Source organism: Bombus vancouverensis, chromosome 15 (assembly GCF_051014615.1).
Source record: "Bombus vancouverensis nearcticus chromosome 15, iyBomVanc1_principal, whole genome shotgun sequence".
NCBI classification, from domain to species: Eukaryota; Metazoa; Arthropoda; class Insecta; order Hymenoptera; family Apidae; genus Bombus; species Bombus vancouverensis.
In genome coordinates, this window is record NC_134925.1 from 5,227,644 (window position 1) to 5,252,018 (window position 24,375).

The window sequence follows — 24,375 nt, forward strand, 5'->3', positions numbered from 1 at the left end:
GGAAAGGCGAGAGGCAATGTGTGCGCCACGCACAAAACGACAATTTCGTGGAACGATGAAAGAGAACGGGTTGTACAAAGAGGAGGACACACGGAGAGGACGGGCCAACGGAAAGTGCACGAACAGGAGAGCACGCGCAACAGAGGAAGAGGGGATCGGGGTGAAAACAGAACCACCGAATACGAGTACGCACGCTTTTTCGAGGGTGGCTCCCTGAAAGCTGGCTATATACTCGGTGTCTCGTTACTTTCTCCACAAATTCGTCTCCATGGAAATGTACGTTATGAGAAAGGAAGAAAGCGAAACAGAAGTTTGGAGCGGAACTCGCGGTCTGTCTTGATATATATGTTTTATTACGAACGATAAATTTTATTTTTCCGCGCTAGATTTTGAATATCTTTATCATATTTCCTGATCGTAGAAGGCGATATTAATATTTGGACAATAGCGTATGGATAAAAATAATCCTGAAATAATTGGAATCATTAAGAATTGTCCTAATATGGATCCAAAGTTTCATATATAATCAATATCGATATTAATCGATGTCTAAAAATACAAACTTTATGTCTAGAAAGCTTGCCAAATCTAACTTAACGCCTTAGTCTCTCCAATTGAAACTTTAGCTAAAACTCTAATCCAACGCCAACTTAAATCTTAATAATAGAATAACGAAACGATACTAACATATATCTTCTCATCTCGAAAAAGAATTGGAATTTTTAAAGTTACTCTGTGTACCAAAGAAAAGTTGGTAGGATCTATTTCTCTTTATAATGAGTTCTCTGCGACCACCTCATGAAACCTGATGCATCCCCTCTACTAATATATACAATAATATTTGTATCAGAGCCTTGTGTCTCGTTACATACGACGAATAACTGCATGGGAACATTCTAATGGGACACCCTGTATGATACGTGAGCGTGTGCATGTATGCAAAACGTGCACAGAGGGAGAAATCCGCAGGAATCGCTGGGTAAAGACGACGGGTCTGGCAAAGTTGCGCGTTCACCCTCGAGCACCCAGTCATCTCCCGTCTCGGGGATATTTAATATGCCGTGGCGGGGTTACAGTTTCCATCGAACAACCGGGAACCGGATAAATGCGCGAAGCCAACGCCGGCAAACTTTTCTGCAGACCGAAACGTCGCTCTATCGATTCAACCGGTTTTATCAGCAACCTGAATACAAGATCGACCGACCGCCTGCTTGATTACCGGAAGAGGTACGAGCAACGTGGACGTGGCAGCTTGTTTTTTGTCAAACGTTCCGTTGTATAACGATATTCCACAATCGTGGAAGAATTTGCCAGATGGGACGACCATTGGTTGAAAGAGCCTAGTTTGGGATTCTACGAGAATCGAACGGATTGGAGAAAACTAATTTGAAGAAGATGGAACATAGAAAAGCTAAGCGAAGGTTTGAGGTGGTCGAAACGTGTTTGGGGATTTCGCCCGCTTCTTTTGGATTATTAGTTTAGGAGCGGACAGTTTAAGGGTGGACAGCTTGAAGGGTTCATTTCTTGTTGGATCAATACCGAAGAATTACATTTGAAGTTGCTTGATTTATTTGTGGAGAATTTTACTCACTCTTTTTGAATTTTCTCGTCTGATCGACTACATTATATTAGAATACTTGTTTTTTTTTAATATAATCAAATAACGACAAAATCAGAAAATCAACAGAAATGAAATAATAATGTTCAATTACTAATTCTATGATACACGTGAAATTGGAATTACGCACTCTGTGAAAGTATGAAAATTAAATATAAACCGCACGATTGAATGGAACGTACCAAGAGACTAACAGAAAACTTTTATTTTCCTGTCTTTTTATTTCATTTTACCCATTTTGCTTCTGACCACCGTTTTTATTATTACGTTGTATTTGTTTTGCGATTTAATTTACAACTGCGCCGCATTATCCACCGCACAAGATCTTTTAACTCGTTACACAAGTAACTAAACAAAACGGGAAGGCAAGCAACTTTTATAGAAATAAAAAAAAGGCAAGTTTTCGCGGTTGTTTCCTATCTCGTTAAATGCTGCTTTTACATGGAAAACGCTCGAGCTTTTAGCAAACGTCGGGAACGGTTTTTTAACGCTGTACATTATGCAGGATAATTCATCAAAAGTAGAACACTTAATCATTATTTTTAGCCATTATGAAATAATATTATACTTGAACCAGAAACTAAAGAATTTCATAATTCTGACAATTTTAACTAAATTTACTAGATTATAAAATAATTAAATAATGAAAATTTTCACGACAAAAGCTAAAGTTTAACGCTATATATCCTCTATCATACTTATTAGATTACCAAATAAAGTTCATTTCTGCCGTTTATCTATTCTGTCTTTCTCTAATTATATCTATAAAAATTGTATACGCCTCTCATCATATGAAAACTAAATTGAAAATTGTGAAGACGTGCTAAGTCTGGTCAAAGGAGAAAAGAGGTGATATTACAACAATGGAACATTATTAAACGTAGTCATGTGCTCGCGAGCACGCATAATGACGAGGACGCATGTGGAAGGAATCATATGTAGTCGAGATAAAAGAGTTCCATGAGTCATACACGTAGAATCTTGACTTGATGATCGTAAGTGATCCTTGACGCTTAACGGCTCCACGACCTCGATTTTGGTTAAAACAAGCGGAAATTGGTTAAGCGTCCGCGCGCACCGCTTTTGTGCCATTGTGTGCGTCAGCGAATCATCGACAATAGTGTTCGCAATTCGAAATTACCATATTGCCAATGCACTCTCTCGGGTTAATTCGCGTTCACGTGAAATCTCGTTTGATAACGCCATGAAAAAATTGGTAACTGTTTTATCGACTGGACTGAAAACATTCATTGAAAACGAAGATTTTGAATCTCGTGGAAGAATTGTAAATTACGGACGAATAAAGTTGAAATGAAAAACGTGAGAAATAAACGTTGAAGAGTTTACGGCTTTAAATACGTCGTGTTTATACACTGTGTTTATACGTTGTGTCATTCACCGTGACAAATGTCGTTTAACGTTCATCGTACGCGAAATAAGTTAGTACGAAAGTAAAAGTTAATGGCCGTCGAAGAAATGGACAGACCACTCGGAGAAATTGGTTTGTCTTGAGAAAAGTGAAATTCACATGAGCGTCGCTACGTGATATTAGTAACGAAAAACGGATAAAGTCCAGGAGAAACTTAAAATACGTGATATTAGGTATTAGATTTCTCATTCTAAATTTAATTCTGATATCACATTTAATGTAACGCAATTGTGGTGAATGATTAAATTAAATACTGGATAATTGCAGATGTATTGAGTCACGCAGTGGTAATCTATGACAGTCGTTTGAATTTACAATTTTCGAAAATAACATAAGTTATAATTGCTCGATAAACAATGTGAGAATACAATAATATTTCCTAAAAACGTTATTGGACATTCAAAAAACATTACATCATTTCAATAATTGGAATCCCACCATTATTTGACAATGATGGATAGTCCTTACTCACTATTAACCTCACAATATTTTAGATAGTATTTTAATTTGATTTCGATAGTATATTTGAAAAAATAAAAGCATATGATTTTCATTTGCAGTTAAATATTATGCAACAGATTTTTTATTTTGTTTCAAATTCATAAATAATTTTTTAAGCGTCATTTTGTACTTACGTTATAACATTTTGATATCTCTAAAAATCTTAAACAATAAAATTTTCTCTTTTCTATGCCTCTGCTTCAAGTGTAAGATTTCACGAAATACTAACAACACTTTTACTCACTGAACAAATAAATTAATTTAAAATAATTCTAAAAACGATACTAAACACAGCTATAAAAGATCGTTTGAAATGACAGGAAACTACAAACGATCCCTAGTGCTAGAAATCATAAAATTTAAAGCATCATCAAAGACCAACCCGTCGATAAAGATGGTTGCTGTACTTCATTCATCACATTAAAATAAGATAATTTTATTATGTCTTTTTAGTTTCAAAAAGGTAATTTAAATAAAGTAATTATTTTGTACTGAAAAAGTAAAATGATAAACTAGAAATATTTTTAAAAAATACATTTTAAACAGTATTTTTCTATTAAAATACTATTTAAATGAAAACTAAAGCATAATACATACATTATTAAATGTATATGTATATATTAATGATACACATATGAAATGTAAATATATGTACATTAATGAAAAATTACTCAAAAATTTGTTTAAGAACACGACCATATTTTAGTCTTTCGTGTTCTCTCTTCATATAACATACAATTCATAATACATTATATAATAAATTAATCAGTTGTCTTTTTGATTTAATAATCTGTATTTTGTATGACATTGATAACCATACATATTATTTAAAACAACATTTTTTAAATTTTGATGTATTTAAATTTGAACGAAAATTTAAATATATTAAACAAAACTATAAATCATTTTTATCACTTTTTCTTTCAATGCTTTTGTAGTTTATATGTTATGCTATAACATACATTTGGCTGTTAAATAATAATTATGTTGTTCTGTAATTAATTATATTATTTATTTATAATCCATTCTGCATCTAAATAATTTAGCAACCACATTATTCCTTAATATCATTTCTAATTATTGCAATTAATTAGTGCGATTAGTATGCAATTAAAACTTATGTTGACAATTTACAAACTCAAATGCCAACATTTTAGTTGAATAAAATCAATATGTACTAGAGAAAATACACAGTATAATATCATATGTTATATCAATGTCAATCTTAAGATAAATTGTCATAAAATTAAACTCATATTAAATAACTCACCGAAGCTCTTGTACCAATGTAATTACTTCAGTGCCACAGCAAATGTGTTTATAGGTTACCTACAACAATGAAAAATACCTATATAAGAATTAAAAGATTACAATTTTTACTATATGCATTTTATTTAGAATGCATATTCTTGTATCATTAATCGAATAAGAAGGTAGTAAACACATTCAAATATAAATAAAAGAGAAAGAAAGAAAAATCAAATATTGTTTTAATTTATTTTTAACGTTATTCGTTTATTTCTTGTTTTAATTTCTTTTTAATTTTAAAATTCAAAGCAAGCAAGACTAATAATATACATCATAAATAAAAATACAAATATGTGAAGCAATATAAACATTGTTTCCTTTTGTAATATAGATATAACTAGGGACGTGTTATAAAATATTTGACATGCGTTCAATATGATGGGTGATAATAAAAAAAAAAGACAAGAATTTGTTACACCTTTATGACAGAAAAGATCAAACATTTTTTGCAGTTGCTCCTTGCTAAGAATAAAAGGTTATATTATGCAAAAGGTTGATTGACAATATGAAATTTCATCAATTAAATTATCAAAACTATACGTAGAAAGTTTGATTCTAGTCGATAAGAGTGACTACTCGGTCATTGTATACTTGCCAAAGTCAAGGTCGTCCAACTTGCCATTGTAAGGTCAAGTCGTCATGTTTACAATGTCAAATCGAAACTGTAATTCACGCAACGTTGCACACACGCACATGCCCACACACTAACATTTTCAGCGAAATTATGACATTGTTTGTAGCTAAAAAAGGTAAAGCATCCCAGCAGGACTGAATAACCTTGTTTAAAAGTTCTACGGCAAAAAGTTAGGTTAGATCAAAACCGAGCAATAACAAGCCGGTAACCGTATACTGCATTATATGATTATTGTATTTTCTATAGTGTTGTATTATTTTACATGATATTAACGATTTTTTTCAAATTTTATTCGTCACTAAATCACGAGAAATAACAGTTGCTAACAATGTAATTACCTATCAAATTGTGGACCACATACATGCGTTAATAACTCATTTAACCTTTCGCTAGCGCGTAATTCCGCCTACTATCTAACCTAACGTATTTGACATCTTATAGCTGTTAGCTGTTACTGTATTTTACACACTACCCGGCTTATCGTGTCATAATCATACGTAAAAAATAATACACGAATTGCACGATACTACTACCACTGGCGCTTCGCGTCATTGAATAGTACCAACGTGGTACCACACCGAATGCTACCAACATGATATTGCAAATATATCTTAACCCTTAACTATGTTTTAATTTGTATAAACCTATACGTATACATATCCTAATTAATTACTTAGAACCTAATAATTATATGACCTATAGAAATGTATATATATTAATATATTACACATTAAATATAACAATTAGATTTAGATATCTGTAAAACTTTTTTTGTAAAGGACATGACATAACAATTATGTGGTCCATTATATTTTTTATAGAGTTTTATTGTTTTTTCTTTTTTTTTTAGAAAAATATAAATTTTTTAATAAATTTGGTATATAAAAAATATCAAAAAGTATAAATACTTATACTTTACCATATTTTATATGCTACAGGTAGTAAAAAATATCATGTATCGTGTTCTTCTAGAAACTGCTTTAGAAGTCCAGAACTTAATGGAATGATAAGATGTTCAATACTATCAATATTGCGCTTTATTTTAACTAACTTGTGATCTATAAACTCAGTTAATTGTGCTCTTAATGCTAAATCTGAGCTTACAAGAAATCCTTCACGAGCAGCTCGATAAAGATCTTTAAATGCCATTCCTATTAATAGAAATTTGTAAATAAATTATTATGTTTGAAATTATATATGTAATGTATTAATTCTATATGTAATACTTTTCTTATAAATTTGAAATTACCAGTAAAATTAACGTTATTACTGTTGCTTAGCTGATTCTTTACAAGCAATAAATAGATTGACTTAGCATTTGAAGTTAGAGAAAGGAAAACATTATGAAGAGATGATAAAGCAAGAGCACCACTTTGCTTAACCAAGAGCGAACTTTCATAAGATGTTTCTTCTTGATAAGATAGAAATGTTGTTGTGTCCCACCAAAAAAACTTGAATTTGGAGTGTTTTGTATGGTCCCATACTATAAATATACAATCATATAAGAATTACTAAAAATGTAATGAATTAAAAATATAATACGAAATTGATCATACATAGCGGGGCATTAATGTGATCAACTGATGCTAAAACACAAATATTTGGTATATTTGCAAGACAAGATAGTAAATCTTGAGCTTTATTTGAACGTAGCATCATACCATCTATATTATGTATTAACAAATACAATCTGTCTTTTGGATTTTTCCTTAAAGTTTTTTCAATAAGATCAATACATTCAGTTGTATTGCTAGGACAATTTAACTCCAATAAATCAATAATTATACCATCAAGTATCTAAAAAATATTGCACTATTTTTAATCATCATATTACTTAAATATTTATATCTCAACTCTATTTATATGACTTACATCTTTCATAGTTAAACTAGGAAAGAATCCATTTACTACTAGTGATGGATGATAAGATATACTTTTATAAAAATCATTGATTAAACATCTTTTTGAACCTAAGCCATAAAGCAATACAGTATAGCCTTGCCTAAAATACAATAAAGCAATACGTATTACTAAATTTTTTTAAAAGCTTATAGGTTTCAATATTTTGTTCTTAACTTACTCCATAATAAAATACCACATAGGGAACAGCGTAGAGTAGTTATTAGTTACTGAATAAATATTCTTTTTATGTTGTAAAGACACATGACTTTGATTTGTTAACAATTTTTCCAATTTTTCTTTTGTTAAACGAGAATTACGTAGATGTTCTAATGTCCGATCGGATGTAACTACCTTTTCTGATTGTGTTGCAAAGTATTCATCAGTTTGCATATGCTTTAAAAATATGAGATATAACAGTAATAATGTACTGTATAATTCATATATCCATATTTTAGTGAAATTTATCATATTCTACTTACAAAATCTTTATGAATAATTGAAGGTTTATTTTTTCTAGTTACTCTTTTTGGTGTATTCAATAAATGTGACTGTGATATAAATTTTTGCTTTTGGTTCCTTATTTTCATCTGATCTTTTTCGTCATTGCTAGATACTACATCCTCACTATCGGTTGTTTCTTCAGTATCTTCAACTGGATGGTAATCACTAGATTCAGATATACTCTCACTTTCACTTGATGTTAATCCAAATTCATATTTTCTTTGAATAACAGGAACTGAATATTTAAAAATAGAAATTAGTAGTCTTATATTATTGCTAAAAAATGTATAATAAATGAAGAATGTTATATTATTTTAGAAGCTATACTTTTTGAAATTTTCTGGTCTTTCTTTGATGTTTTTGGTTGTTCTTTATTATAAACATTTATCTTTTCAAGAACAACTTTAGCTATGGGTAATAGAACATCATTAATAGGTGTACGACATAAATGTGCCTTCTTTGTCATAGCATCTTTTCTACTAGGTGTTTGGAATTTATATAATGCCTGTCCACTTACATCATCGCTTGAAAATAATTCTAAATAAATAATACATTTTTTTAATTTTGGAAAAAACGGAAAAATTAATACTAAATTTGTCATTGAAAATTTACCAACTGGCTTTTGTACATTCTCCTCTACATCTCTGAGTTCATCTTCTACTGCATTTACTGGATTATCATCCAAATTTTCATCTGAATTGGATGACATATACCTTTTAGGTTTTCTTACTAGAATAAAAATAAGTTATTTAATAATAGATTGTAAATAAACATATCTACAAAAATTAAAATTACAGTGTATCGTCAGCAATCTATACTACCTTTTAGTCGTGAAGATCGTCGTAAATTTTCGGTAGACATTTCGTATGTGATGTAATTATTTTAAGACTAAATGTACCACAAAACTAACAACACTTGAAAAATACTGCAACCGACGTCCGATTTCTAAAAAATAGGCGCTTTGAATCAAAATTAATCAGTGATATTAAAAAACCTAGAGTAACCACGTTTTTGTTTATCTCAAAATATCGTCTATTACGCTACCATACGGCAAATACTTTAATTAAATAGACAATATTTTAATAGTAATACAATTCAGTTATTATTGTAGCAAATTTATTTATATATTGAAATATTCATTATATAATTTATTGTAGATATTACATATTGTTTAAAAGGAAAGATTTTCTTTTCTTCTCTAAAAAAAAAAATATAACAAACAGTTAATTTCTCTTTTTGAGCTAGCTAAATTTAATTGTTGCGCGATTTTGTTATTCTCATAATTGTTTATCTCGGATAGAAAAGTATGAACTTTTCCATAGAATCGTACAATGAAAAATAGACTCTTGTAGCGCGATCCCTAACATTATAGGTTCTTGTATATGTTAATGTGGAACACCTTCAACATCTGACCGCATGGTGCAGCATCTGTACTGTGGAACAACTAGAAAAATCATCATGATATAAGTATAAAGATCTAATAGTAGATTCCAATTCCAACCTATGAATTAGTCGGTTTTGTTTTCAAATTTATTGTGATGTTACTATTGTATATAAAACCTAGTATTGGAAGACGTATATACCAATAAAACATGTACATTTGATTATTTTGAACATTATATATATTTATCTGACAATTTAATGTTTTATCTCATTTATATAGTGTATTAAACTACACCATACTATTACAATAGACTTTTTAAATATAGCGAAGTATGTAAAAATTGTGCAAATTGTATTTTGTACATAAATGTTAATAACTTGATAAATTTCGTTTGAAAAATTTGGAAACTATAAGAATTTTATAAATCTAAGCTATAATTTTATAGTTTTATCGAATATGACTGATTTAGATGTGGATGATTCTTTAACTAAGTTAAATACTCAATTAAATAAAAGTATGGTCCTAATGGATACCACAGAAACTGAAATACCTCAGTCAAAGAGTAATAAATCTATAACGATCAATCCAAACATTCAACCTGCCAGTCCGCATGTTAATTCACCTATAGTTAAGAAAAGCATTTTGAAAAAAGCTGAGAAAAAAAATGTGATAGAAGTGGAGCAACATATAGAAAATAACAAAGAAACAAGAAGTGAAATAACTGACAACAGTGCATCAACGAATGTAACATCTATTACAAGACCACGTACTGTAAATGAAATTTAATTTATATATATTCTGTACCAGAAATCTTTGCATAAAATTATTTTATCAATTTTATTTTAGATCAGTGATTTAGTTCAACAAGAAGACTTAATTATGGAAACTACAGATACTACATTGAGTTTAGACGATCTGTCTGATAGTGAAGACATATGGATCATGGATATTCCTGGAACAGTAAGTTAAATATATTTAAATAAAAAAATAATATATTAATATTATAAATATCATGCAACTTGTAGATAGATCCAAACGAACTTAAAGGTCAAATGTTAATATTTGGAGAGAAATCTAAATTTAAAATTAAAGAGGAAAAATACTGTGCAGTGCATCATGAAGTTAAATGTAATGTTACATGTGTACTTCATACTGGTAAAGTAAAACCACGATATAAAACTGGTAATATATTTTTTTATCTATTTCAAGATGTGATCAGTGGCTTCTTCTAACATTTCGTATTTTTTTCATGTAGTCAATATAAAGCCAGCAGGTGCAATTACTATCAGACGAAAACTTCCAAGTATTTCAAAAACTAAACCAATGCAAATAGAAAACTGCAGTGTACCATTCCCAAAAAATTTGAGAACTCGGCATCCATTATTTGGTGTCAATTACAAAGGTAATGTTGAAAAAGTGTAATAAAGTAATTGGTCTAAAGGCAAAGGATGATAATAGGAGAAAACAATATTATATATAATACATTGCTTTAAGATTGTATATCATTAGGAAATTGTGTACTACATTAACTATAAAAATTTATTTGCACCCTCATTTGTTTATGAGAAATTAAATCAACAGATGAAAATACATAGAGATAATTTCAACTGAACAATACAAACTGTAAAATTAGTTGCTTTATAATAAAACGCAACATTTAATTTTAGATTATTATGGAAAATTGACAAAATGTTATTGTATCCCATATCAACGACAAATGTAATATGAATGAATGAGTTTTACATTTAATTAATTGAAATAACTTTGAAAGAATAGAATTCGTTCGATGAGAATGTACCTTATTTTATCCAATACTAGGAACATTTGTCTTCATGCGTTGGGGTCATTGTCATGTCAGTCACTGATCATTTCCGAGTGCGCGGTAAATATAAAATAGAAGAAACTATGAGCATCAAAATTTCCAATAGAACTTGAAACACTATAAAAAACATTCGTTAAGTGCCCATTTTATATCACGCGTAAATAATAAACCTATCTAACTGAATAAAAAAAAAAATGGGAAGCAAAGATTTGTACGGTCATAATAACATAATCGAAGTTTTAGTTTGACATGCGCTTTCAGGATCCTTTACCTATGCGCCTTTCTTTAAATACCAGTATATGTAATGTCCGCTTCTGCGCAGTCGCGGTGCGCATGCGACCAGATCTAGAAGACTGTACAAAAATTTCCCAGTACAGAAAAGAGATTTGTTAGTGGAAAAGTTATAACGTAAGTAAACAAGAGTCAAGAAATTTGGACGGACGAATGCGTGAACATAACTCTAGAATCAACGAAAACGGTGGCACGCGGTTTATCTATTACCGAGGACTGTCGAAAAGTTTCTCTATTGTAACGAAGTTAAGGTTAAACGAACCAGGTATACCCTGTAACCAGTCCAGGGTATTTAGCAACCCCTCTGACGACAAATCATTCAATCCTTTGTGACGTTCGCCGCGAGCCATACTATGTTAATCGCGCTGTACTACAGTTTTTTTTTTTTTTTTTTCATAAATTGAAATATTTGAGTTGGGGCCATTACTTGTTTGCATTTGAACTGGGATCACGGGTTTCTTTTAAAAAAGTAGGTACAACAGATATGAGAAATCGGTGAGAGTCTTTTTCTTTCACGCGCAAGATCAAGACAACGACCATTGGCTAAAAAGGGACAAAACGAATGATGGCATCGTTATTCTATCTATCTTCCTTTTTGTATGTTGTTTCTTTCTCTCTCGTTTTGTCTCTACTCTTCTCTCTGTTGCTCCTTCTACTCTCTCTTCTCTTCCCCTCCCCTCTCTTTTCCTCCGCCACTCCTTTTCGTTACTTCCATTCCTCATTCTCTCGCTCGCCTTTTCCCCCCTTCAAAATCGTAACGCGAAACATCGAGCCATCATCCTTGCGTATGTGAATAGTTGTATTTGAATCTTCGGGGAATTTACGTGTCATGTCCCACCACGCCGACTTTTCCACGGATTTTCACGTACGTTCCTGCTATAGCGTAGTACCTCTCACTCGCTCTCTGACGTTTCTTCGCTTCTCTCGACGCCACCAACAGCTGTTTCATCCGATCGTCGCCCTCTCGTATAGTTCGTGTCTCACCGTAAGAGCGAGGGAGAAAGAGAGAGAGAGAAAGTGAGTGGGAGAGTACAGACGGTGGGCCCTACCGCAAGTTTTTCGTCGTCGTTCTCAACCTCACGTACAAACTTGTCATTTCTACGTCCACCATAGGGCATACGCGATTAACCTAATTCTCTGAAATCTAAGGCGTTATTTGTTCGTTTAACGTTCGTCTGACAGCTCCTGTCAAACGGACCCTTCCTTTCCAACTGTTCGTCAAATCTGTCAGCTAAACAGTCACCGTCTTCTATTATATTTTCTGCGAGAAAATATTCTGTATTAATTCCTTCTGGTATATGATTCATTTCAACGCTTCCACGGTGAAATATTTCCGAAAAAGAAATTCCGTTACGACGTACGTTGCAAAGGATTTTCTTGCGAATTGACGTGGAATTCCACAAAAACGGCTGCTAATACTCGATGACACGTCTGACTCATAACATTTTTATAGTACAATGTTTTAATGTCCCATTATTTGTTTCAGATTGTGCAAGGATATTAGTGTATAAGAAGTTGCAAGTACAGTCAATTACATAGTATCAAGGCATTGTGGAGACTTTGCACGTATGTGTATCAAATTTACATTGATAATGATGTTATTTTTCAATTAAAATGTATATTCCAAGCATTTTCAGTGTTACCATGTGCATTACATTGATAATATTATTACCATGATTAAAATACTTTGATAATTGATAATTACACATTTTTTATATATATGATCGAAAGCGTGTTAAATACCTTGTGTAAAATACTTTTTATTTGTGTGCAGGATTTATAACTAAAGAAAATCTTGGTAACTTACTATATTGTGTGATATAAAAACTAGAAACAAAAATGTCAGTATTGAATCAAAGTGGAGAAGATGCAGTGGAATGTCCTTTGTGTATGGAACCATTGGAAGTGGATGATTTGAATTTCTTTCCATGTACTTGTGGATATCAAATATGTAGATTTTGCTGGCATAGAATTCGTACAGATGAAAATGGTTTATGCCCTGCTTGTCGGAAGGCCTATTCTGAAAATCCTGCCGATTTTAAACCTCTCAGTATGGAAGAAATTGCAAGGTATGTAACAGCCATTTTATGATATCTATTGTGTTTATATGAATCATTGATATTTATTATATTCATTTTCTTTGTTAGATTAAAAGCAGAAAAGAGATTAAAAGATCAGCAACGTAAGCAAAGGGTTACAGAAAACCGTAAACATCTAGCAAATGTGAGAGTAGTACAAAAAAATCTAGTATTTGTAGTAGGATTACCATTGAGACTTGCGGATGCTGATGTAAGTAAGGTCACTAATAATTTAAATAAAATATTGTTGTTGACATTTAGTATTTTTGTAATAATTAATTTTCAGATATTAAAGCGGCATGAATATTTTGGAAAATTTGGCAAAATTCACAAGGTAGTAATAAATCAAAGCACTTCCTATGCAGGGTCTCAAGGTCCTAGTGCTTCAGCTTACGTTACTTACCAGGTAAGTTCTGCATACTTTTACATTAGAAGCTATATTATTTTACTACTTTTAGGAGTTATATATATATATTTTTAAATTTCTTTATTATTAGCGTCAAGAAGATGCACTACGTGCTATAGAGGCTGTGAATAACGTTGTTATGGATGGACGGACAATTAAAACGTCGCTAGGAACAACAAAGTATTGTTCACATTTTATGCGTAATCAGCCTTGTCCGAAACCAGATTGTATGTATTTACATGATCTTGGGGACCAGGAGGCATCATTTACAAAAGAAGAGATGCATCAGGGCAAACATCAAGAATATGAGCGTAAACTTGTGCAGTCATTACATGCGTCACATGCGTCACATGCATCTGCACAACGGTAATTTATTTTACATTTGAAATTACTAAATTATAATTGAAAGAGAAGACAGCATAACTCAAATAATAACATTTTTATGCAAGGAAACCGACACCATCACCATCAGTGACAGGCAGTATTGTTAGAGAGAATGGAACTTCAAATTCTCAAGCCAAAGAAGCTTGGCCATCGTTACAAACTGGACAGACAAATAGTGGGTTTTCCTTTCACAAAGATAATTATATTTAAAAACAATATAATCATACGTAGTTTATTAATTATTCTAATCTTATATCTACAGGTTCACAAACAAATTGTAAAGAATTATCACCGCCATCACAAACAACATCGCAGCAAAATAACATGACAAACGGAAGTAGTACAACAAATCAGCAGAGTCATGTATCCTCTGGTAGTTCAACACAACAGAACAATAATAATAAAGGTGAAAATATGAATATACGGAGAGGAAAAAGTAATAGTGAAAGTAAAGCTCAAGCAACACGGAATAAATATAAAAATTGTCAAAACAAAGAAAAACATAGTACACGGACAACTTCCCGATCAGAATCTAGCTCTATTGGTACACAAAATAATGTGCAATCACAAATTAATGGACAAAAGGATATTAGAAATTTTTCCTCCGAATCGAATAGTGATGTACTACAGAAATTGGGTAGTAAGTGTAAATCGGAACAACAATCACAACCGCAGCAGCCACCACCTCAACAACAATCACAACAACAAAGTAATAAAGGATCTAAATTAGTTCAGCATCAACAGCAACAACAACAGCAGCAGCAACAATCTCAAGAACTTAAAGTAAATGGAATAATGCAGAACGGAGAACGTCGGCATTCGGATAGTGAAACAGATCAACAACGTGAAGGTAGTACACCGGCTAGTACAATTTCGAGTACGGAAGATCCGAATGTGAATCATCAAGTGGAACATTTAACAGAATCAAGTGAGGAGAACAGTGGTGCTGCTATTTTGGGTGAGTTCCTTATATTCGTGATCATTTCTATATGTATTGATTTCTTGCTTCTAAAATAAATGTAGAAAACGACTAAATTCAATATATAACATTCGTTAAATAATATGTGAATAAGAGAAACAGAATGATCAAAATGTCTATTATAACTATTATTACTAAAAATGTATATTAGAGTTTAAAATGACGTTTATAAAATATTTATAGAATTATGTTTGGAAATCTTTTATTTTTTAGGTTCAAAAAGTTATAGGATAAAATTTAAACTTATTTGTTTTATGATAATTTTAAACAATGTTTATTGAAAAAATATTCTTTCTTTGTTACATTAAACTGTATTAATTTTTTTATATATTTGTTTTTTGTTAATATTTCTGTAATTTAATAAGTTTTATGAATATATATTTGCAAGAAAAGAAGTAGGAGAAAGTTTATTCTTTCGATTTATGAAGAGTCTGTGAGAGGCTATAGATAGGAGTTACAATATTTAAATCATTTAAAATTAAAATATGTCATACAAAGTATTTGTAATAAATGACAAATCATTCTAAATGTGTGCCTATCTCTTATAACACTGTATGTTGTACTTTAAACATAAAACAATAACTTTTGAGCAATGTATAGTATATTAATGACATGCACATCTTATGGCTGTCTCATAACTGTAGAATAAATTTTAAATAGTTATAGATATATGCCAAAATAAAGAGAATTCTTTGAAAAAAAATAGTAACTGTTTTTTGTGTTTTTGTACACACTTGACTTTATCCTTCTTGTAAGTTGCATCATTTGGGCAAACATATATATGAAAGTGTCTGGAAAATTGTTTATTGTTTTTGTTTCTATATGCAATGAATGTCTACATAATATATCTTATATATGTATAGAATTGGCTTCTTTCCCTCTTTTTTTTTTTGTAATTTCTCACTTTATATTTAAATATAATTTTCTGGACACATATTTTTACATTTTTGAGATTCATTAATGGTGGCAGAGAGGAATGGTATTGGAAGCTGTTTATTCTGGCATTTTACAGTACCAAAATGATTTGATTGCATAGAGATTGTAGTGTAGAAATTTGTGCATATCATCTTTAGGTTCCTCTCCAGCTAGCACAAATTCATCACAAGGTGCCAATCAACAGCCACCACCAGGACTACATAATGGGTCTCAAATACAATTCAATCATCGATCGATCTTTCAGACGGACAATAATAGTTTCTTCAATTCAAACACTTTCCAGAAAATCTCTACCACCACCTCAGTGCCACCTACTTCTTTGACAGGCATGTACACATAATCTTTGTTTAGTGCTGTGGTTTCCACAAATTGATTTGTGGATTTATAATTACTTGTAGTAATGAATTCGAGTTATTATAAAAATTGATTAAGTTTTTATATTTGTCTGTTTTCCTTTTATATTCTTCTATAGTTTATATAAAATCAAATATAAAAAATGTTATAATTATTTTTTTTTGGATATACAGCAAATCCAACCCTGAATTGGACAACCACAGGTTTAGCTTCTATTCCTGATTCTTTGCCAATTGTTCAATCCAGTGAAGATTGGCAAGCAGCTTTTGGTTTTCAACCTGAAACTTCACAAACAAATCATGTTGTACAAAAGTCCAGTCCTTCTAGTTCACCAGGAGTGAATTTCAATTCTGAAGGTTTTGTAGATGAAGAAGTTTACGCTAATCTACAGTATACTACTCTATCAGAACCTTCTGGTACTTTTACATCCAGCTTACTTGTTAATTCTCCTGCATCTAAATTCATGGCAGATTTTCAACAAAACTCATTGCAACAAAGGCTTGCTCTGCAGGTAAGCAGTTTATAAAATAATTAATCAAATATAAATATTATTTAAATTGCCTCTATACTACTAAATATAGATAATAAGAAGAATAACTATAATTTCTTAAGGCACAACAAAATCAAGAAAACTGTGAATATATAAAACAAAATGGTCATGCTACTATGGAGGAAGTTAGGAACCATAAAGAATCTGGTTCAGATATAAAGCCTGATGATGATCTGGGTTTTGATCCTTTCCATGAAACACAGAAAGCTTTGGCTGAACTTATGGAAAATGAAATGCAAATTCAACAACAAAGGTTTCAGCAGCAACAACAACAGCAACAACAACAAAGAGAACGAGAAGAGCAAAATAGGGTACAACATCAACAAAATATTGCAAATCTTGGTCAACAACATTTTCCACAGGTAATTTCTATATCTTCCTTGGTAACTGTATGAAATTTAGTAATTTATTAATAGTAATTCTTGAAAACAAACAATAATAGTTTCATGATTATTTTTGTTTTCATATCATGATATTGTATATGGCTATTATTTAGGTCGCCCATATAGCACATTTGCAACAGCAGGCCCAACATCTGCAGAATCTACAAGTTATTCAACAGTCGCATTCCTTGCTATCTCGTCTTCCACAAAATTTGTTACAAAGTGGTACCCAAAGCCCTGCTCAGAGTACTGTGGCTGCTGCTAGTTTGGGACAACGTAGCCGCCTTCCACCACCAGGTTTCCCTGGTTCTACACCAAATCACATGAATTCTTTTGGTCTTGGTATACCGCGACCGGCTCCCACGAACAATGCTCTTTCGGGTTAGTATTTTTGTAATTTTGTCAATAATCTGTGATAATTGTAAACGTATATTATGTTTACGTTGTTCATCTGAGAAAAATATACACAATAACAACAAACGTTTTGTAACTTTAGAAAGTAAAAGTGTATTCTTTGTTTGCTTATATAAATCGGAAATAGCAAGATAGTGTCAGTAAATATGTATTTGTGGCGAGCAATAGTGTTATCCAAGTATAAAAGTGAATTCTTGTGACTTTGCAAAAATCTATATAATATTATACATGAGTCATTCGTCTAGTGTGCTGTTTACAGGAGCACAACCACCACAACAAAATACCTATCTTCCAAATGGAAACCCTCTTCTGAATTCACAAGGTACATTGTAATAATAGTCACTATTACTTGAACATTTTATATTATTTTTATGACTAATATCTAAAATTTAATTAATGTGTAAAACAGGTATTAGTAAATGTGCTGGAGATGCAGTGTATACGCTTAAAGATTGGTGTGATATTAATAATCAACAACAGCAACAACAATTTCATCATCAAGCATTACATCAAAAAGGTGGATGGAACAATTTTGGACCTATTGCAGACTGGACTTCGATTGATCCAGCTATTGTTAGTTCTTCTAGGCCTCTTCCATTCCAAACTACTAGTACATGGCAATTTCCACATGTTCATCCTACACACACTGTATCACATAATGCGCAACAGGTATTAAACACTGTTATGATATTTCATTTTCATTATTATATTTTATATTTTCAGAAATTTAAAACAAATTTAAAAGTACATATTGCATAGTAAATCTTTATAATAAATTTTGTTCATAAGGAACAACAGAATGCACCAACTCAACATTGGGCAATGCAACCACCTCCAGGTTTTGCTGCACCAGTGACTACGGGACAACTAAGTAATCAACAACCAAGCACAACTGCACAGCCGCACACTAAACTTATCTCAACAGGATCAGAAATTGAAAGTAAGTCTCTCCCCGTGATATTTCAATTTCTGCTTTTATTAAATACAATAATAAAACACATTAAATATCTATATTACAGACCTATAAATAATTATGCATACACGAAGTGTACAAGTGACGTAATAAAACATCCATGTGGGACAAGATATTAGCAATGATACAAAAACCCGACAGTCTGTTACGTACGTTTTCCTGACCCGTATCTATATCTTTGAATTAATTTTATTCCGATACTTTATTCTCATTGAATGAGTATTCACAGCTAAAAACAAGTATTGAAAGATATTGGAATATAATTTAATGAACACTTCCGAATATATGCGACGAATATACTCCTATATACGTTCTCGATAATATTCTCATATTTAACCTATAGTAAATTCGAACTATTTACAAGTCTGGCAGTTTTACTATGATTAAGTTTATCTAGATCGAGATGATACAGGTATCAAAGGCAATGATCATGATTTAATAATTAACACATTAAATAAGATACTTACTAAAATAATTATACTAAACTAAAATTTTTGTGTATATATTACTCGGATTCAAGTAAACAATATTCAAGCGAACATAAGAAATGCTTTTTTGTGTAAATAACTTTTTCTGAAGGATATATATCAAGAACAAAAATTTCATACGACGGAAATTCGTAAACCTTTACTTTTTTTTGTATTAATATAATTTTTGTTTAAATCTAAGATACGGAATTATGTTACAGCAAAAAAAAATAATTGACACTTAACACGTCCTTTTATTTAAAATATAGCGATGTATTACATTTATATTATAAAGTGCTTATATATGCTGGCAACATTAGAACAAATTTTTTAACAGAATATCTATCTGTTTATCTCTTAGACAAAAGATTTCTGTTATATATGTATTATAAATATGTATTATTATTGTGAAAATGCGCAGATAGATACATGCTAATAAAAAAATTGAAATGTAAAAACTCATAAGGAAATCAATTGTTATTGTTGTTTTTTTCTCTTTTTTTTTTGTCGAAAATAATTTTAAATCTGAAAGCGTAATTGAAAATCGCTAGTTCCTGCAACTTGAGTCATGGTTATCATCTTGAAATTCATATTCAATATGCATTTTTTTATCTTTCTGTTTTAATCGAACTGATATTGCAATTATATTATTGCAATCGGCATTAATGTGTCTGATAAATATCCTACAATCTCTTATTCTCATCTAATTTTAAAATACGAAAGATTAAAAAATGTTTGTTTCATTAATATAGTGTCGAATATGTAACGTGGGAATAGATTATGAAGAATATATGAGAGATGAATTATGATAGTGGCGCTTTAAAAAAATTAAGTGTAAGAAAGTCTTTGATGTATTCTAAAAATATGTACATCAAAGTTTATGCCAGACGAATATATAATTTATGGTAGATACTTCGTCGCATTTGTTTAATCAGTCAACAACATGTTAAAATATGCAGATTAAATTGGTTTAGGAATTAAAGTCACAAAGTTAAATAATATTCAGGCATACATAGGATTCAGGAAACGACGAGCAACTGTCGAAATGATAAATATGAATGAATCAGCGTATCCGAATCTCGAGTACGTACGAAACGACTACGATATACATATAACGAAATATGTCTGAATGATAGTACTATAATACGAAGTGTTATCGTCGAATGATTAAATTTTTGTGGCAGATTGTTAAATAAACATGTCTGCTAATTCAACACGATTAAAGAAAACACGATACATATACAAGAGAATGATTGAGATACAGATATAATTATAACAAATTTAATTGAAGGTAACCGAGAAATATACAACATGCGCAAGATATTAATGAAAAAATGCAGTTTAATTCATAATATCCTGTTTCCTTTCAAATATCTCATTTAATTTTCCTGCATTCTTATATACTCACCTTCAATTTCATCTTCCCTTGTGTGTCTAAACCCATTCAAAATATTTTTTTCTAAGTAATAAAAGATCAAGCAATTTGTAAATAACGTTTTTCACGTTAAATTCACATTTATTAAATTCTGATATACAAATAACAAAATAGCATATTCCAGTAACATGTATTATATCTTTGATCATAGCTTGTATATAATTATTGTAGTTCAGTACAATAATGGCATAAAGTTAAACTCATTTTGCAATTATACGTGCATTCCTAAATAATAATGTGAAAAGGAAAACATGTAAATATTACACACCAATAAGAAAAATCAATACTATTTCAATCTTTCATGAATTTATCGCTACTTCATCGTGTTAAGTGACAACATAAAAATCGTAAAAAATTTGTATCTAATTACTATTAAATGTCAGCAACCTCCGATTTGCAAATTTATTAGGCAAGGTACGTTGACAAATTCTTATCATATTACTATACTGATATTGAAGATAGATGTATATGTCTCATAGTGACTAGTTAAATAAAAAATTTAAGTTGAGAATTGTATGTTATCCAGACACTGATTAAAAGCATATGAAGCAGAATAAACTGCTCTTACAAAAATAATAGTTGATATATATTTTTTTTTATATTGATTGATCCATTTAATTTACGTTTTAAATATAATATAAATATGAAATACAATCATGTAAAAATTAATGCAGTTTTATATCAATCTCATAACTCATGCTTATATATAGCTATAAGTAGCTATGAAATTAAATTCTATGTACACACAGTTGTTAAAATTTGTTTATACTGTACGTCAGTTGATTGGCAATTCATGGTAAATAACTATTCCAATATGTTATATAGTTTTCTTTGATACTGGAAAAATTAATATTATCACTAGTGAAAGGTCACAACAGCACAAACGCTAAACACAAAGGTAGTATAAACATTGCACATAGTCATATAACACTAAAAAACTATGGGAATTTGCACCAGATTTTCCAAACTAACGAACCTTTCGGTCTAAGGTATTTATTGAATTTTTGATTTGCTCATTTTTCTTTATTTTTCAAACTTTTACGTATCAATCCCCAAAATGCCCTAGGTCTTAAATTATTTTTAACTGCTGTAAACCTCCATCCCATATGATCACCACAATTTCTACACGTTGCGACAGTCCAGGCGTATCTATCATGAAATAAATCCACATCTAAAGTAATTTAATGTAAAGTATGAAAGAATAGAATAAAATATATGAAGAAATAATTCTTACCCTGGAAACCATGTATAATTTATTGACGGTGGATTATCACTTAGGGCAAGGCCTTGCGCCTGATATAAAGTTACAGTTTCATGTATAATACCAGAAGGGTTACAATATGTACCCTGTGGACCTTCTTTACTCATTGGAAACATATGTGATTGTCTTCCAATGTAAGAATCGCAATTACAACAAACAAACTCTTTATCCTATAAAATATGATCTATTAATCTTAAAGATTTAAGATAATTGTATTTAGAAAGATTTAATAGAAATTGTTAATTTTATATACTTCTACTAGATATTTCATTTCTCTTTGTAGTCTTGAAATTGCGCAATCGTAATTTAATAAAACGATTCGCTCATTATCATCTAGTAACAAATTTTGGGCAACCCAGAATGATAAGTCTGATGGATCTTCTGGTATACTACTTCCTTCTGTAATCAATCAATAATTTTAAGTTAAAATGATGTACAAACAACATTAAAATTACAGGATATTGTATAAGAATCATGTATAGTACTAGTACATACTGCTTTCGATAAATTGTAAACGTTGTCGTATTTTTAACGAAAGTCTTAAAGGATCATATTGTCGGTATACCCAAGCAGGCCAAGGGGTTACTACAGCATCTAAATTTTCTACTTTTTCTTGTTTCTTAAAATCTTCCTCATTTTTCGGATGTATTCGTATATGATCTAACGAGGCTATACGTTCGTCTAAGAATGGTGGCCCAAGCGTTATTTCTGGTAAAACTTGTACACGGGCTGATATTTTATCATATCCCTACATATATAGAAGTAAATATATTAATCGTTTTTTTTTCAGAAATACCTGATTTTACAAGCAAATTCCCTTGTTATAGGAGTCATGAATGTATAGAAGAACAAAGGAAATTTACATATATAATAAATAATTCATTAACATATATTATTACTTTGACAATTACTATATTACATATATGATGATTTATTTTAAAACTTACCTGAATTATAACTCTGAGAATCTTAAATCTTTGCCTGCCTTTAGCTTTCAAACGAAAACCTTGATCAGGATCATACATACATTCATAAATTTCAGCAGTTGTGCCTATTGGTACCATTTTATCATATCCCAAACATACAACACCTAATGTCCTGTCATTTTCAATGCAAGTTCTTATCATATCAATGGTTTGTGTATCAAATACTGTCATTGGTAATGTTTGTCCAGGAAATAACATGACAGATTGTTTCACTAATAATGGCAAGTTAACGTAAAGTCCATCATCTAATATTGTCCTCCCTCTAAGTTCTTCTAAATTATGCCCTAAATACTAATTAAATACATTTATATTATAACATTCCAAACACAACTCAAATAATATCTTTCTGTCTAAATTACATAAAAAATTAAAAACAAATATTTAATATAAATTTGGAAACATATATTGAAAATTTACAGAATGTGTTGCTGGTAATGTCAAGTCAAAAGTACTTTCAGTAGATATAGATGTTTCATCTGTATTTTCTTCTGAATGATCCTCTTCGACATTATTTTGTCTATTTTCTGGATATTCTGTAATACAAATATTTTATTCTTTTCTTGTGTTTCTTTATGTATGAAGGCATATATGTATGCATACAAAAAACTTGGTAATTTATAAGGATAATACGAGAGTATAATGATATGAAAGTATCAGAAGTAGAAAAATAACGTGTATGTAAAATTGTAAAAATTTAAGACGCATAATTTTATAAGTAATTGATAAGAAAGAATCTCTGCATTTTGGAACAATATGTGGAAATCTCACTACATAACCTGTAATTGTTTAAAGGATAATTTAATATATTTAAATGTGCGCCATGTAAAAAGATATACCTAATTCGCTGTGTGTTCCGTCATCGTCTGCATTGGCATCCATGTCATCTACCTATTCCTCTGAACTTTTGAGATCTAGTAAAATTGTAAACAATCAGTACTTTTCCTCTCACAAACGTCAAACACGATAAGCCCTCTATCATCAATTTATGTATTTACATAAAATACACTTTACAGTTTTCATGAATCAAGCATCATTTAGAATGTAAATCTATACGTTGTTTTCTTATCACTTAAGTCATATTAAATACATTTCGATTTTTAATTACCTTATCGGCAAAATAATTATGTTTTCAAAATACAAAATTGCTTTATTTATAAAACGTGCATTAAGTTTATCTTACATGTAAAATTTAAAGTGTTAAATATGTACTTCGTCAATTATTTCAGGGAAAATATACGATAATATTGCATATAATATTTTCTGCGCAGTAATATATTTAGTAATTCATATACAAATATATTTAAATGAATAAATTTATGCAACTACATTATGAAGTATTATTAGAAAAAACAAAAATTTGTAAAAGTTATACAAATATC

General features: G+C 30.5%; 4 protein-coding genes across 16 annotated transcripts in view; 2 read left to right on the forward strand and 2 right to left on the reverse strand.

Moving 5' to 3' along the window:
* Positions 1 to 9,084, reverse strand: part of Orc2 (origin recognition complex subunit 2) — a 113,359-nt gene extending 104,275 nt beyond the window's left edge. For 3 of the 4 annotated variants that reach the window (XM_076624971.1, XM_076624973.1, XM_076624972.1), the window contains exons 1-10: positions 8,715 to 9,084; positions 8,506 to 8,622; positions 8,221 to 8,430; positions 7,872 to 8,128; positions 7,571 to 7,785; positions 7,363 to 7,492; positions 7,047 to 7,287; positions 6,740 to 6,973; positions 6,410 to 6,641; positions 4,819 to 4,877 (exon numbers count right to left, since the gene is read on the reverse strand). In XM_076624971.1, the coding sequence (XP_076481086.1) occupies positions 6,442 to 6,641; positions 6,740 to 6,973; positions 7,047 to 7,287; positions 7,363 to 7,492; positions 7,571 to 7,785; positions 7,872 to 8,128; positions 8,221 to 8,430; positions 8,506 to 8,622; positions 8,715 to 8,754 (1,644 nt within the window). In that variant the 5' untranslated portion in view covers positions 8,755 to 9,084 and the 3' untranslated portion in view covers positions 4,819 to 4,877; positions 6,410 to 6,441. Of the gene's footprint in view, positions 1 to 4,818; positions 4,878 to 6,409; positions 6,642 to 6,739; positions 6,974 to 7,046; positions 7,288 to 7,362; positions 7,493 to 7,570; positions 7,786 to 7,871; positions 8,129 to 8,220; positions 8,431 to 8,505; positions 8,623 to 8,714 lie in introns of those variants that run through there. The other variant, XM_076624974.1, reaches the window with a different exon arrangement.
* Positions 9,085 to 9,223: 139 nt separating this feature from the next.
* Positions 9,224 to 10,943, forward strand: LOC117157329 (uncharacterized). Of its 4 annotated transcripts, none has more exons than XM_076624982.1 (5): positions 9,224 to 9,360; positions 9,747 to 10,048; positions 10,124 to 10,237; positions 10,303 to 10,459; positions 10,533 to 10,943. In XM_076624982.1, the coding sequence occupies exons 2-5, from the start codon at positions 9,794 to 9,796 to the stop codon at positions 10,697 to 10,699; spliced, it is 693 nt and encodes a 230-aa protein (XP_076481097.1). In that variant the 5' UTR covers positions 9,224 to 9,360; positions 9,747 to 9,793; the 3' UTR covers positions 10,700 to 10,943. The 4 variants fall into 4 exon arrangements, with proteins under 4 accessions (XP_076481097.1, XP_076481095.1, XP_076481096.1 ...); XM_076624980.1 differs by lacking the exon at positions 9,224 to 9,360 and adding an exon at positions 9,368 to 9,606 and having other exon boundaries at positions 9,723 to 10,048; XM_076624981.1 differs by lacking the exon at positions 9,224 to 9,360 and adding an exon at positions 9,368 to 9,606.
* Positions 10,944 to 11,395: 452 nt separating this feature from the next.
* Positions 11,396 to 20,528, forward strand: Cnot4 (CCR4-NOT transcription complex subunit 4). Of its 7 annotated transcripts, none has more exons than XM_033335298.2 (16): positions 11,396 to 11,507; positions 12,877 to 12,956; positions 13,165 to 13,459; positions 13,538 to 13,679; positions 13,755 to 13,874; positions 13,966 to 14,240; positions 14,324 to 14,433; positions 14,521 to 15,216; positions 16,311 to 16,499; positions 16,701 to 17,038; positions 17,140 to 17,439; positions 17,574 to 17,841; positions 18,134 to 18,196; positions 18,284 to 18,543; positions 18,664 to 18,814; positions 18,894 to 20,528. In XM_033335298.2, exons 3-16 carry the CDS (start codon positions 13,230 to 13,232, stop codon positions 18,899 to 18,901), a joined length of 3,150 nt encoding a protein of 1,049 aa, XP_033191189.1. In that variant the 5' UTR covers positions 11,396 to 11,507; positions 12,877 to 12,956; positions 13,165 to 13,229; the 3' UTR covers positions 18,902 to 20,528. The 7 variants fall into 7 exon arrangements, with proteins under 7 accessions (XP_033191189.1, XP_033191196.1, XP_033191190.1 ...); XM_033335305.2 differs by having other exon boundaries at positions 17,574 to 17,757; XM_033335299.2 differs by lacking the exon at positions 11,396 to 11,507 and adding an exon at positions 11,514 to 11,655.
* Positions 20,529 to 20,809: 281 nt separating this feature from the next.
* ohgt (E3 ubiquitin ligase component cereblon) lies at positions 20,810 to 24,038 on the reverse strand. The gene is made up of 7 exons (XM_033335313.2): positions 23,833 to 24,038; positions 23,414 to 23,529; positions 22,958 to 23,287; positions 22,506 to 22,758; positions 22,264 to 22,409; positions 21,984 to 22,180; positions 20,810 to 21,898 (listed from the first exon to the last, which is right to left on the reverse strand). Exons 1-7 carry the CDS (start codon positions 23,873 to 23,875, stop codon positions 21,763 to 21,765), a joined length of 1,221 nt encoding a protein of 406 aa, XP_033191204.1. The 5' UTR covers positions 23,876 to 24,038; the 3' UTR covers positions 20,810 to 21,762.
* Between the last annotated feature and the right edge of the window lie 337 nt (positions 24,039 to 24,375).

Coding starts and splice junctions, on each gene's coding strand:
- Cnot4 (XM_033335298.2), top strand. CDS start 13,230: ATGTCAGTATTGAATCAAAGTGGAGAAGATGCAGTGGAATGTCCTTTG. Junction 13,875..13,965: donor CAGCTTACGTTACTTACCAG/GTAAGTTCTGCA, acceptor CTTTATTATTAG/CGTCAAGAAGATGCACTACG. Junction 14,434..14,520: donor ACAAACTGGACAGACAAATA/GTGGGTTTTCCT, acceptor TTATATCTACAG/GTTCACAAACAAATTGTAAA.
- ohgt (XM_033335313.2), bottom strand. CDS start 23,875: ATGGATGCCAATGCAGACGATGACGGAACACACAGCGAATTAG. Junction 23,530..23,832: donor CGGAACACACAGCGAATTAG/GTATATCTTTTT, acceptor TTTGTATTACAG/AATATCCAGAAAATAGACAA. Junction 22,759..22,957: donor TTCTCAGAGTTATAATTCAG/GTAAGTTTTAAA, acceptor CTATATATGTAG/GGATATGATAAAATATCAGC.
- LOC117157329 (XM_076624980.1), top strand. CDS start 9,734: ATGACTGATTTAGATGTGGATGATTCTTTAACTAAGTTAAATACTCAA. Junction 10,238..10,302: donor TCATGGATATTCCTGGAACA/GTAAGTTAAATA, acceptor TGCAACTTGTAG/ATAGATCCAAACGAACTTAA. Junction 10,460..10,532: donor AAAACCACGATATAAAACTG/GTAATATATTTT, acceptor TTTTTCATGTAG/TCAATATAAAGCCAGCAGGT.